The sequence below is a fragment of the Bombus pascuorum genome, chromosome 14 (genome assembly GCF_905332965.1).
Source record: "Bombus pascuorum chromosome 14, iyBomPasc1.1, whole genome shotgun sequence".
Lineage (NCBI taxonomy): Eukaryota > Metazoa > Arthropoda > Insecta > Hymenoptera > Apidae > Bombus > Bombus pascuorum.
This window is the reverse complement of record NC_083501.1, coordinates 8,391,224-8,406,171: the sequence shown is the minus strand read 5'-3', so window position 1 is coordinate 8,406,171 and position 14,948 is coordinate 8,391,224. Positions and strand designations below refer to the sequence as shown.

At 33.7% G+C, this 14,948-nt stretch overlaps 2 protein-coding genes and 1 long non-coding RNA gene across 7 annotated transcripts in view; 1 reads left to right on the top strand and 2 right to left on the bottom strand.

The window, feature by feature from the left end:
• LOC132914356 (BTB/POZ domain-containing protein 7) overlaps window positions 1–8,384 on the top strand; it is a 30,960-nt gene extending 22,576 nt beyond the window's left edge. For all 4 annotated transcript variants that reach the window (XM_060973399.1, XM_060973402.1, XM_060973398.1 and 1 more), the window contains 2 exons: window positions 3,872–4,084; window positions 4,770–8,384. In XM_060973399.1, the coding sequence (XP_060829382.1) occupies window positions 3,872–4,084; window positions 4,770–5,057 (501 nt within the window). In that variant the 3' untranslated portion in view covers window positions 5,058–8,384. The remainder of the gene's footprint in view (window positions 1–3,871; window positions 4,085–4,769) is intronic.
• LOC132914372 (uncharacterized) lies at window positions 2,004–3,001 on the bottom strand. The gene is made up of 2 exons (XR_009659574.1): window positions 2,791–3,001; window positions 2,004–2,090 (listed from the first exon to the last, which is right to left on the bottom strand). It is a non-coding gene; the product is annotated as an uncharacterized LOC132914372 (long non-coding RNA).
• Window positions 8,385–13,519: 5,135 nt separating the features above from the next.
• LOC132914351 (apolipophorins) overlaps window positions 13,520–14,948 on the bottom strand; it is a 45,744-nt gene continuing 44,315 nt past the window's right edge. For both annotated transcript variants that reach the window (XM_060973385.1, XM_060973387.1), the window contains exons 25-26: window positions 14,742–14,939; window positions 13,520–14,287 (exon numbers count right to left, since the gene is read on the bottom strand). In XM_060973385.1, the coding sequence (XP_060829368.1) occupies window positions 14,255–14,287; window positions 14,742–14,939 (231 nt within the window). In that variant the 3' untranslated portion in view covers window positions 13,520–14,254. The remainder of the gene's footprint in view (window positions 14,288–14,741; window positions 14,940–14,948) is intronic.

Here is a 14,948-nt window from a genome sequence, read left to right as displayed (position 1 = left end):
CTTACACCTCGTTGAATGAACATAAAAAGTGACTCACTGACTTCCTTTCTGCAGCAGTTCTCTAATTATAAAGATATTTGACCGAGAGAAAGTGTCGGCCAGTAAAATTACGATACTTTTTTTACTATCCGATCTATTTACTATTCGATCGATTTATTTTCTCTCCTCTTATTATTACTTTTATTCATCATTTGCAATTTGTTGACAATTTATTTTCTGTTTTTATTTATTTTTCTATCTATCTGTTTATTATTTTGTTTTATTTATTTATTTCTCACTTCCGTTACATCGGTCGGATGATAATTAATGTTAATAAAATCTAATTTAAACTTAGAAATCTGCTGGACGGTTGATTATGCTACTCTGTTTGTACGAGACAGTTTTACCGGTTATCTTGACATTTGGGGTAGTTTCATAGTTTTTAAGAAGCTCTTAACGAAGAAGAGAAACATTGTGTTATTTATTTGTCTCTTAATATTTGAGACGTACTTATTTCAGACCATATCTAAACGAGTCGAAAACATTATACAGTTTAATTATATTCGTTCTTGAGTTTCTTTGACTTTGGGTCAACTCATTGCTTTCAACGATATTTTAACGAAGCGAAGATTGTGTACAATCTATATTGGTCCTTTACAATTTAAACAAATTTTTGAAGGAAATATCCGCTAATCAATTTTTCTATTAGGAATGAATTTCACCGAAGTGTTATAATAAAGTATGTACAATTTATTATTTATGTTTCATTTTGAAAAAATAAAAATAAAAAAAATGAAGAGGCAAATGTTATACTACACGCTGTGGATGATTGAATTATTCATTTGAATAATTGCTCACTTTGAAATTCAATAGAAAAATTGTAGTAAAGTAAAGGTAATCTGCTATTTAAATATGTACATGTATGTATGTGAAATGAGGTGATAGTGTTATTCGTCGCAATATTATTAGTTAATACGAATTATTGTTAGAAAATGTAGAAAAGCTTTCCAAAAAAGAATCGAGACACTATTATCAATGTAAGTCTTTTACTAAATTAAATAAATACTAACGCAAGACTTGTAATAATAAAATCTATGAATAATTTGCCAGATATACTATGTATGCTAAAATAAAGTGATAGTACTATATATTTACTATCGTAATATTAATAATATCGAATACTATTATTTATATAAATTCAAATTGTATTTTTCATTTTGAAACAGTTCATCTGTATACGTAGTAATCTGTATACCTATATGTATATTGTATACTTATATAAAACCACAATTGTGTGTATAATGGATTATAGTGAAACGAGGCATGCCTAGAATACTCGTAATTCAATAATAAATAAAGAACAAAGAATATGATAAATACTTATACTCATAAAATAAAATAAAATAAAATTGTTCGCATTTGAAGAATAAAAGTAATTTCGAAAGACATTCAAATGATAATATCTTAATAACCGTTAGTATTTCAACAAAAGATCAATCTCGAGAATTTGCAAATATTAAACAGGAAACATTACGCGCATTTAAAATATGCTTAATCAGCGTGCATCATATGTAAATTTATTAAAGTAACGAGACTGCACAACATCGTTTAGTCATACACGAAAAAGCAGCAATGTTCCTGATATTACTCCAGTAGTTTTCCAATCGATCACTTGCATAGGCAAGTCAGCAAGTCTTCTTGTCAGTCAGTTTTGCAATTACGCAATCGCGGTCAGACAACTGACTGCACGATCGATCGGTGATCGCGTTGCATCGATCGTTCGATATATCAAGCGAAACTTTGGAAGCTTTAGAGTTTAGAGTTTTGGCATGACAATCTTCGGTGTTTTAGAAATCTTGGAAATTTGGAGCTTTGAAGAAATATTAGACATTGAAATCGTGATATTCAAACTTGGAAGCTTTCGTGAGATGATTCAGTTTAATAAATCTTAAAATTTGACAATTACACATATAATTATTTATTATGTTATCATCTTGTTTCTATATAGGTATTTTATACTCACGGAAAAATGTGACGAGTGTATGTTACGATAATGTTGTTGGACGATGATGAATTTAGAATTTTCGTTGAATCTCGATTCTGCACTTCAACTAAAATACAAAAAAATAAATAAGACTTGCAAGTTGCGTAGGAAGACAATCTTATCATTAAAATCTTAGGAAGCCTAATAATTTTTAGAACCTTGTGCCAAATGTTTGAAAGAATTTCTAATTACACGAAATCTTCGAAATCCAAATAATCTTTAATCGTCCACATTATTAACAACTTATTGCTGTGTCATTGTATCTTGTTAGGCGTATATGCGTTCCATAACATTGTGATTAAACGATCTTTTTATTGCAATTACAATAATTAGTCATCAGACTTCAACCGTGATAAATTATAACTGCCTTTTCTTATAATCAATCGAAATCCTAATTCTAAAAGCTAGAAACTTGCATAAAATCTTAGCCTTAGATTTTCAGCAATCTTACACCAAATCTTCAAACCCAAACAGTTCTTAAAATCTAAGCTCAAATTGTACAAGTCCAAACAATTGTTAACAAATCTTAAACACTCAACTAAACTCGCCAAACTCTAGCAAAAAAGAAAACAAAGAAATATTTTTGGCAGGTAGATTATGCTGAAAGCTAGGATACGTAATAGCTTGAAGCTCGACCCAGTTTCTAAATTTCTCGTTGACGTAGCTAAACCGAACCACACTAAGTGAAACGGCTTGAATCTTCCCTTATCAAAACGTTATCACTAACAGAGAAGGGTTTGTCTTTTATTTACGAACAAGTGAAATACCTGTTGCAGCGTCGAAAGAGTTGACAGTAATTGCAGAAACGGCTGAATGCGGCCGGCTAGTACAGCGATGTCGTGACAACTGAGCCAAGCTTCGTTACCGTTTGACTTTGACCCCTATTCTCCCTCTTTTCGACGTTCATTGATGCTATCCCCATCCTCCAGCTTCGATAAGGATTAAATTCGAATGATACGCATTAGAGGAAGCGCAGATTATACTCTGAGCGAGGAGCACGGGGGGATGATCGTTGACACGCTCACTGTTATGATATACTGAGTCATTAAGTACTGAGTGATTAAAGTAAGATAAATTTCATTTCAAATTAAACATTTATTTACTTCCTCGTTACTGTCAGCAACAAAGACACTTTTTAAATTTATTGTATCGATTCAAAATTATGTTTGAAGCGTGTCATAATAATTAAAAAATTTGTTTATAAGTAGCTGACAAGAGAAAACATTATCGATGATCAAACTCCTGATGATTTGCTGTAATTTAAAATTCTTAATGAAATAAAAAGGGCAAAACTTATTAAGTGATCTAATAACTTTGTACTCGTGGTTTGACGTCAGACTTTAGAGAAGCTTTTAAGTCACGGGATTTTGGGCAAACCCGCGCGTCTAAATACCTTGGATTTCGGTAGTTAATGAATGTCACTAGGTATAAGCTTTCCTACGTTCAAGGTTCTAGTTAGGAAGTTTGTTAAGCCTCGCTGCTACGGTTTACAAATTAAACACACTTTTGGTCCTCGGGCAACTTTCCACTTGTTCTCTTGTTAGAGGGACACGTTCTCGATGGTTCGCTACTAGTTTCAATTCTACCGCATAGCTATAATTTAAAACTATATATAACGATAATAACGACACAGTAGTAAAGATATGCGACGACAATCGTGTGGTGTGACGTGCATTGCGATTAACTCATTGAAATTTCCGGCCTCAATGTTCGATCTGTCAAACACGAAACATGACGGTACGCAATGTGCTAACAATGAACTAACTCGTAACAAGGTGCTAAATAGCTCTCGATTAGGTGTTACGTTTATTATAGAAGTTTTGTAGTTTTGTCATGCCTTGTTTCCAGAATACAGCCGCATATAATGCGAAGGAGCAAAACGAGAGGTTGACTGATATCGAAGACATGGATTCGCCTGGCATGGGGATCAACGCAAGAACAATTCCACCATTGTGCTACGGAAGAAACATGACATTCCCGCGACCAGCCTCTTCTTGCAGCCACAGACACGAGCTTCCAGCTATTGTCACCGAGGGTGAAAGCTGTAGACGTCTTGCGGAGGTAAGCAGATACTATTAGTCAGGAATAACAACAGTTATATGTACTTCGTTACACTGCGTATGTTTATGCATTTATGGGAAATTGAAAAATGTTAGAATGCCCATAATATATAGAGATATATAAAATATCGGTACATATAAAACGCTCGTGATATTTAATATGTGGGATAAATTTCTATTTAGCTTGCTTCTTTTAGTTTCACTTATAGAACTAGGAAATTGCATAAATATTCGCTATCTAGTTATAAACCAAAGTAAAAAGATCATGCTATGAGAATTAATCGATCATTTTTATCGCTTCTTCCTCTAAAGAAAAAGATTTAATAAATTTTGAAGTATATGACAAATCTCACATTGGCTATTTTGACTATCTCGATAATTCTAATGTAAAATTAAAAACTCCCAAATTATCATGATAAATTCGGTGAAAAATCGACTATTTCGACCACTTCGATAGCTTCAATTCTAAAAAAAATTCAATTTAAAAAAGTTTCAAATTTTATAAAAAATCACGAGTCGGCGTCCCGTAATTTCGATTACTTTATCAATACCGTTAAATACTTCGGCAGTTCTATTGTTAAATTAAATTAAATTAAATTAAATAAAAATTCGAAATTTCAAATTCCTCTCAAATGGGAAAATTACACATCTGTAAAATCAATCTCTATCTTTTCATCTCGCTTCAGCAACAAGAGAACAATTCGTGTAGCGATGGACAACTGTCGGGTGTGATGCCGGATGTGGCGATGGCGACAGCCTCTTTCGGAGCATTGCAGCTGATCGAGGAGCAAGAATTGGAGCTAGACCTAGGGGATGGAGCTTCTCATCTTCTGCAGCACGTTTCGCCATCGAACGGAACGATGGGCTCCCACAGATCATCGCTTCCTCATCCCCATCAGAGGCACTACACTGGCCCGCCTCCTCCTCCGTACATGTACCACCGAGCTGGCACTGCCTTACCAAGATTTATTTAAGATTTCTACGAGATAAGAGGACTGTATGGCAACTATAACCACCCTTAACCGGGTCGTTCGTTTCGACGAACGAAATGGAATCACTAGGTGTACTCTTCATGTACTGCCGAGTTTGTTTTCTCAGAAGTTAGACTAGCAAAAGAAATATCTCTTGGTTGGTCTCGCGAGGGTTCAAATGAAATTCGATGAATTTAAAGGTTGGATATTTTGATTAAGTATTGCTGTTGTCCGCGACCGTATAGGACGCTTCTGAGAAATATAGTTGTAGACGTTTAGAATTATTAATTTGTGTACCTGGCACTTCGAGGCACTTGATCTCGTTAGACGAGAACATTACGAATCGGAGGCTCGTATAAAAGATGATCCTTGTTCGTGTTTGTCTCTCTTCAGAGTGACAAGATACTTAAGCACTTTTTTGTTGTGTTTAGTACGTTTCAATTCTTCTAAACGAAATATTTATTATATCATATAATCGTAAGTGTCAGTAAATTTTCGTTCGATGGTAAATCTAACATTTGATTATTAGAGCGTGTTTGAAAAGTCAAAAATTTTTACACAGATCATTTTGTTATGAGTTCCTCCATTAACACTATTATCTATTAATACTAATAACGTATAATAATATGTTAATACAATATTCGGATACGCGACGTTAGGTCAGTAAGTCTTCGAATGCTCGAGGAGACGCTGTAACTGGAAAATTCTCCAAGCATCCTACACAGTCGTGCAAAATACGTATTAAAATGGAATATTCTAAGGCGATTCGTCCAAATTTCATTCCAATCTTCGACACCAATCTCAGGGCCTTTTTCTCCGCTAAAGAAGTTCAAATCCTAGAAGTATTTTATACTTCGGCGAACGCGAATGGGGCCCGTCCGCTGCACGAGGTGTTAGTTTTTAATTACTTTGTAAAAGGGCGCCTAAAAGGTGGACACTTCGTGCAGGTCTCGCGTCGTGAATATTCATGATATACGAAATCATTTGAGGTCAACGATTGATTCGTTGAAACGATCGATATTGGTAGGACGCCTGCCGAGGCTTCTGTGATACACGAAGATGTACTTCTTGTGGTTCATATCGCGGCGAAGATTAAGCGCGCTGCGCGTCGATGAAATGAAACTTCGTTCTTGCGGGTACAAATTTACTGATACGACGAAGAAAAATACTATTGTACGTACTGGTTTATTTAAGCGCAGCTTAACGAACGTAGAGGACCCCTTGATTTCCAGGATACTTATACAGAATATCTCAGGGTTTAACAACCGTGTCGATGTATCTTATGATATCAGTAAGCAAAAAAATGTTATATAAATATAGGTCATTTAAGGCTTTATTAAAAAATTACGATAAATGAAGATCATAGAAGAATGACAAGATATGTTACACCTGTTGTTTTTCCTATGAGTGCAATTTTAAAATCCAATATCTAGTCAACTTATCACGTATTATTGAAACTCTCTGTTTATTAATTTCGGTTCCTGGGCTCTCTAAAAAAATATTTATATAAAAAATATCCATATTTTAGATGTTGGATTTTCCATAAAACTTCATGCATTTATCACTTAAAAGGTCAGTATATTTGAATTGAACAGTTTGTTCCTGCTTTTAACTATGTTATTTTAAAGTACATTCTTTTATTCATTAAATAACGTGAGAATTAGAAAATCAAGAAAATTGTACTTATACATTTTTCCTGCAATTTACATAGGATATATGAAGGGAACAGTAATGGATTTACGATTACTATATATGATACAACATAAGAATAAATTTACAATCGTTATAACCATTAGCTGTTAATACCTTAAATTGCATTTTAACAAAGCTTTAAACGACTTACGTTTATATAATATTTTGTGTTGGATTAAAGTTCAACCGTTAAACCCTAAAACATTCTGTATATCTATAAATATAAATATAGATATAAATATATATATATTTATAATTGTAAGCCGGATTCGGGAGACAATTCGATCGTGGAAAGTTCATGCTTGTTAGGTACAATCATGTAATAATAAATGTAACTTCTAGGTGCAGACGCGTGCGAAATGCAGATGCAGCTGTGGTTCATGTACATACGGGCACCGTGTATATGTACATGTGTGGATACAAATTGCGTGTGACTATGTGTTAGGTACACAAATGCGCGAGCTCTCTAAGTACCATTTAAAGTGTTAATTAGACGATTATGTCGCCGATGTTGCGAGAGTGAATGAGTGAATCGTCGAAGAAAAGAAAAAGCGGTAGAATGTATGAGAGAAGAAAGAATGAGTTCTGAGAAAGGACGAGAGATATAGAGAAATTGAAAAATGAAGAATTTGAAGAGAGAACGAGAGAGTGTTGTCATGGTGGAATGGAAGAGAAAGAGAATGAAGGTCACACGGAACGTGCAGGTATATATGATCAGTGTTTCTGAACAGTCATTGTTCTTTATTTAAAATGAAACGCCGCTGTGGGGTATGATCTTTGCTAATTCATATTACCTATGATATTCAATAAAAATTATTTAAATATTAGTAGATGCACTTTATCTTCGAGCAGCGTATCGTTAAATTATTATTTTTTACGTCCAGTCGGAGCGTAATCGACTGATTTTTGCGTTTGGAGAGGTGCGTGCAGATCTCTAAACGGTTTTTTCGTCGATTCTTCCCGTTGTTAAAGTTACGAAACCTTAAAGTTTCGTATTGTTCGTTCGCTGTACAATATTTCGAACATATCGTGTTCAGATGGTAGCCGAAAAACGTCGACTCTTGTTTTCGTACAACGATAATTCCATAGTTTCTTTCGTTTCTTGTCATGAAAGCAACAAGACAGAAATAAAAGGATGTTCATTAAGAAAGAAAACCTGCGCCTCCGTTATTTTACATGATTATTCGCAGATCGAGCTGAAGTTGTAAATCTTCGTTCTTTCTTTTCCTTTTTTTTTTTTTTTTTTTTTTTTTTTGTTAAAATCCAAGCAGAGAATATAGGATTGAGGACATGCAATGGCGAGACTGTCTTTCACAATATAGTAAGGGAATTATTTCTTTCTCGTTAAATTGATGAGACTATTACGTAACATGGACGTGGATTTTCTCGAATAAGAAATGAGCTTTATTCTATATGAAATCCACAAGATTGATTTGTGGTTCACTCGTCATTGTTCATGTCTATTTCGCTGAATGATCCGTACTTTTGTAGCTAGTTATTTCCATTGTTCTTACTCGAATTTCTTTTTGTTTATACCGTTGTTATTTTGTCTTTTACCAATTTTTCATTCCGTAGCGAAGACTTGAAGCTTTGTATATGGTATTTTAATTTATAAATTATAAACCCATTTTCTCGAAATTCTTGGCGTTCTTTAATATTTCGATCCACACCAATTTCACGCATGGTTTCTGTGTATATATGCCATTTTAATTCACATCGCTGCTCTTCTTTAATTCCTTTAATTCCGTTTTAATAACTCCTTCCTTGTAATTTCACCTCCTATTTCATTGCTTTCTTTCAGTTTTGTTGAATTTAGTTCAGTTCCTTGAATCCGAATTTTTTGCATTAGAATAACTTTACTTCAAGTGGATATTTAATGGAAAATGACGTCAAAGGAAGTAATTACAGTGTATCGTGATATTAATTATAATTACAACTAGGAATGGCATATGCATGAGATACGACTAAACATAAAATTCAGAAAATTTGTTTTAAAAAATTTCAATATCATGAATTACAAACTTGTATGTCGAAACAATATTACATCACCCATATATATCACATATAATGTGATGAAATTATTGTACAGCATCGAAATTATATCTATAGAAGTAATATTACATCAACTGTTGCTCCTTTGAGATCTAGCAACAATCGAATGAATCTTAATTTTACTAGGAACATGAAGCGTAAAAAATGTCTTAATAGGTTTACGTTAACCAAGTGTTTAAAATTACTCGAAGTCAAATAAATTAACGGATGACAACGAATGTAAAAACTTAGGAGAATATTTCAAATTTACCTTAGCGGTCATAAAGTGATTTCTAGTAATTTGTTTTTCAAATACGCGCAAGCAGCTTATCATGTAATATGAAAACTAACTACATACCGTCTATAACTATAAGAACTATAATTTCCAGCGTTCATAAATCTCTTCCAAAGCATCTCACGATTTTTTCGAATCTACACTTTCTGTTAATACGTATACAGTTGCCATTCAGTTTCCACGAATACACACTACATATCATTCTAATTCGTGTTGTTCTTGCTCTTCGCTCCTATATCAGTTTATCTCATTTTCAGTGGTTGTAAACGAATTTACAAGTTTTTCTTTTTAAAATCTGTGGTATGATTTAATCGTGATATTGAAGCTTATTTCATTCACAGTTCCGAGTTGGATAAACACGTTCGGATGTGCACACGTAATAATTCATGTTATTTTTTCGCCTAGGTTTTATCTATATACATGTTGACTTATTCTAGTTGCTCAGTGGTTGTGTATAAATTTCGTTTAACCTTTTTCGAAATTTGTGACGTAATTTAATTATTGAATCTAAGTCAATTTTATTTATAGCTTCGATCGAAACGAACACAGCCGAATGTACATCATTTCGATTCATGAAACTTATCTATATATCATCTAATTTCAATGGTTATGAATAAATTTCATATAATTTTTTTCGAAATTTATGACGTGATTTAACTATTGAACGAAGTCAATTCCACTCGCAATTTCGACCACCACGAACACGATTACATCATTTTCATTCCCATCATTCTTCCACTTTGCCGTTTGAACATTTCCCTTATAACTTTACTTTCCGTTCCATTGTTTCCCTATGCGTTCGTATACACGGACACAACCTTTTGTTGTGGATCATGAAAAACTGCCTACATATCATCTTATTCCAGTTTCAGTGGTTGTGAATGAGTTTCTTCGCAATATTTTTTTCACTCTCCACTGGAACTCGATATGGCACGCGCGGCGCATCGTAAATAGAACAAGTAGCTCTAAAAGGCAAATTTCAATTTACGTAACTCAGACGTGGCTGAGAAATCGTCGAAGGCACTTGCTGCAGGCGGAGTTAATTACGAACGCAACAACGGTGCCCGATGAACGTAAGAAGGCGAAAGAATTTAATAGTAAGAGTCGAGATTCGAAGGAAGAAAGTTTTCTATATATCATCGATGGAATTATTTCGTCAAGGTATTAGAGAGAAACAATTCTTTTACATGTCGCGTGTTTATACGTCAATTATCGAGTCTTTCGATCGTTCACTCGTATCTGTATCTCGTAATTGTTTAGCGCGAGAAATACCACGCAAATTTTATACAGAATGTTTCGCAGTTCGGTGTACAAACTTTGCCCCGACGTGTTCTATATAGGTGGCGATAAGGCTAAAACGTCAGGTAGAAAAAAAAGTACGTAAATGCTTCGTTAAAAAGTTATAACAAAAATATGAAACGTAGAGTTTATACGTAAGTACTTATGTGTGATGTGAAAAGTTAGTACAAACGAGTTCCACGAACAGCGTATCAGCCGTAAAATTACGCGGTGCAAAATTACAGTCCGTAGCTGCATGGACGTAGAAATAGTTTCGCAGATCCATAATGTCGGCGTTGTATATAGAAGAGACGGCCAGCGCGAGTTACAGAGGTAGCCGTCAAAGGGTTAAATAGTCTCACATCGGCCAAGTAGGTCAGCGAAGTAGATCTGTCCGCTGCAGATTATACAATGCGTATCTCTGTTCCTTTGCTTCATCTAGAAGCCTCTATGTAGCAAGTTGATTCCCTTTTTAACGATGATGAAAAGGATCGAATAATTGGCAGTTGGTCCTTTTCTTCGACTTCTATGGTTATTTCTGGATTACTTCGTCGTTAAGTAATATTCTCTCATGTGTACGATTTCTTTACGATCGATTTAGTCAAAATTAGATCAGTTCGCTTTAGGAACGAAGCGTTGATTGCGATCAGTGACGTTATTGTTACGTAAATATATAAAAAAAAAACATGGGGAGATCGAATTTTGTAGATGAAGTTTTTTAAATCGAGACTTCTTGCAAATTTGGTTTGCTGTCGGAAGAATACAGAATCTTTTTTTAGAAATTTGATCGCTTACGCTTTTTAAGGAGTTAGTTTTAAGGATTATTTATTATTCGATTAGTTATTAACACATATATTTTTATATTTATAGAAAGATATTAAGATTTTGAATAGAAGAGAGAAACATAGTTTATTATTAGTTAGGTAGAAATTAGTTTTAAGAATTGTGTTAGGGGATAATCGGTTATTTTTTGCACAAGTATATTTGCAGAAGAGCTTGGAAAAGTAAGATGAATGTTTCTGAATCTATAGAAAGTACCAAGATCGTGACTTTTTTAATGTAAGAGGAAAATACAGTTGGAAGAGATGTAATGAAGATTTGCAAATAATTCGATTTGCTCGACGACGTAGTGTAAGGTTTCTCGAATTGAATCGTTGAGCAGAGTTACGCTCTAATAATCAATTTTAACTTGCACTTAGCGTATGTCTGTATATTCAACGATAAGCCTTATCACACGACGTATTTACATTGTCGCTGTTAGGGCAGTGAATATTTTCTCAATGCGCACTTCATGTTTGCTATGACCAAAGTGATTTATAGCAAGTAATTTAGTCTTCGTTAATTTCAAAAGGATTCAAATTTATAGAAACGAATAGATTACGTACTAAATTAAAAATTATTCAATTATCATCTACATTTTATTGGAGATGAAAAGTCAATTTCATAATTTAGAAAGCTTCAGTGTCTTGCCATTTCGCGATGATCATTGTAAATTAAAAAATATCTTTTCTTTGGATCACCGGCATACGTAATTTGTAATAAAAAATATAAATTCAATAATTTTTAATATCTTGATAAAAGGTATCAAAATTGTACCCTTTTTCATTATCTTCGTAAATCTATCACTTACAAAGAAGAAACATTCTGAACTAATAGCGTGAACACCCTCAATAAGATAGGATCATCTGTGCTAAGAATAAAGAGATCTAGTGTAAAACATCATTAAGAAGTGTAAGAAAGGAGAATTAGTGGTTTTCATGATCGATCACGCCTAGTTTATTTTTTGCCGGTTGAAACACATTATCGGCGGTTCCCTTATAAATTTTCAAAATTTTCTCATCGCTAACCACAAAACAGCAATTTACAAATGATTAAGGCAAACATTTTAAAAATAAGTACACCGGCTCGTTGGTTGCTCGGTTATCTGATGAACCTCCCTCATTAACCCGGCAAGGAATTTTGATTTTAAACACAGATACACACTACGCGACAAACGTAAATAATGTGCCTGCATACTTCACTAACGTGATCGCGACGTAGCATTAGCGTAGCATTAACGTCACCGCGAAGGGGCGATATTTAAAACAGCTCTTATATCACGTAAATATGGCAAAAAAAGAGTCGTAGCCACTGGTAGTTGCGTTTTGTAAATATAATAGAATATTTTGATATCTTTTATTAGAAGATCATTGAAATTAACCCTTAAATGCACGATGCTTTTGAATATATTTTAAAATTTTGTATTATAATTTTGTGCCCTATAATTTTTGAAGAAGATTGATTTCTTTTAAAAATCTTAGCGGTTTTAACGTTTGATTAAAATTTTTATAGAAGAGAGATCAATATTATAGTAGGAGTTAGCAGCAGTAAGTTGCTAGTTGACTAAGAAAAATATTTTAGGTGGCAACATCTTGACTCAAGTTATTGTATTAATTCAAAGATTGTAAAGAAGATAAAATAATTTTCTTGTAAACAAACGCTCCGTTTATTCGTTTACGTTAATTGAATTAGATATACCACGATAATAGTGGTAGTTTCGAACACACAATGGAGCAATTAATAAATAATGTTATGTTCGATATATTACATTACGTTTTAAATACAGCTGTGTTGTCGAATGGCAATTTTACGTGTTTAAGGGTTGGAGAGAAATTTGAAAAGAGAAAAATACGAAGGAAAGGTACATGAACTATCGAAACAAGATTCTGTACATTGCAAGCGTGACAGTAATTATACTTGAAACTGGGTTGCGTTCAACAGATAAAATTAATGACAAACGACCCGACGTTTTATTCGATAAATTTCGGTGGGACACGATCAATCTTAGGTTTTTGTCTCTGATTCCTCGTGATTATTTATCAGCAGGACCGGATTTTCTTTGTTTCGAAATCGTTGCTTTCGGTCAATTCGTTTTTAGCGAACTTAACTTTTGATTTTTCACATTGACAGTATTTTAATCGCGAAAACGATCAGTTTGGTCTTGACTAAAATCTTCGTAACATATGTATTTAAATAACCCTGATTATCCTAATTAGTAATTTATGCCGATATTGTACAAAACAAATTTCGACTTTATAGATAATAAATTATACAATAACATAAACGTACTTCCCTTCGAAATTAATACATAATAGTTTAATAATGATTGTTTATTAAATAATAATCAATATTATTTCCATTGTAATTTTATTTATAATAATTTTATTTGCATATTGGCTCAGGAATGCAGACTTCGATGGACAGAGATTGGGTGAATAATAAATGTCGCTCATAATACATATAAGAATAATGTACGTATATTTCTCCATGAGCCACAGTATCATTTAGCGCGTAAAATCGTTTTCATTCGTATCGGATGGTCGGTATTGAATTTAGATTAGCCTCGAGTCGTACAGCATCGGTATCTTAATTTAATAAAAGTAAGCCGTACAAATTGCACTGTGAATCAAATCGATGTCCTATGCATTACATGGATACGAGTGTACCGCGCGTTATTCTTCGTATAATTATTCGGTTTCTTATACCTGCGTCTATTAATACCTGTTTACTCAAGGTAAGAAACTTATTCTCTAAGTCGCGACTGATACAAGTTAAACAAATATTTAATGTTTACATATACATACATGTACACGATAATAGTGAAGAAATATAAAAGTAGAAGAAAAAAAAAAGGGACAATCGGTGTCCGACTAATTTTCGTCGAAGCGGATTTCGACGCAGGAAAAATAAATTTCAGTCGTCGACAACGATTACGTAATAATTGTAGCCTTCCCTGTCGCTGGGAAGCGGCAACAATCTTCATTCGTTTACAAGTATCGAAAATACGCTTGTCGTATTATAACAAAGTAACAAATACGATACATCTAAATTAATTAATAATGATAGTTTGCGCAAAGATCTCGCCTTAACCTGCCTTCGCTCCTCCCTTGGCGGGTCTCTGAAATACAAATACGTACATGTAGTTTGAGCTATTTATCGTCATCATTCAAACCTCTGAAACTTAGAAAAGAATTAAATTAGAGAGAAAATATTCCTTAAAAAAAAAAGAAAATCATATGGTTACATGATACATTTCGTCGGCTAAAGAATGACTCGAACAATACGAATGTCTTAGATTACTTTGCCAGACTAGAGGTGCATGGATACGATATAACATTTTGCAAAAATTAAATGTTAACTTGTAATATACTTCGATCTATCGTTGCTCTCAAGACAAAATATATAAAACTCGCGTGGCAGTAAACGAGTGAAGAACTTCTCACATTTACTAAAAACGTTGAAAAACAAAGTTGAAACGTAAAAATTAAAAAGTTGAAGCAAGGTTAAACACTGACGTTAAAAATAACTTTCATTTTTCTATTTATAGAACTTTATAAAATCGCTTTCCTCACCGGAACTTCCTTGCGGCCTATGATCTTGCACTGAGAGTTACCGACCATACCATACTGGTAGTTGCACGAGCAATCTTTCTGGAGTTCTAAATTAACGAGTCCATCGGCGACCCTCCTTGCCGCTACTTGGACGAATTGTTTCTTCTGGTTCGGCTTGGCGTCCAAGAAGTTGTTAGAACTGAACGCTGCACCACCAGACTGCAATAT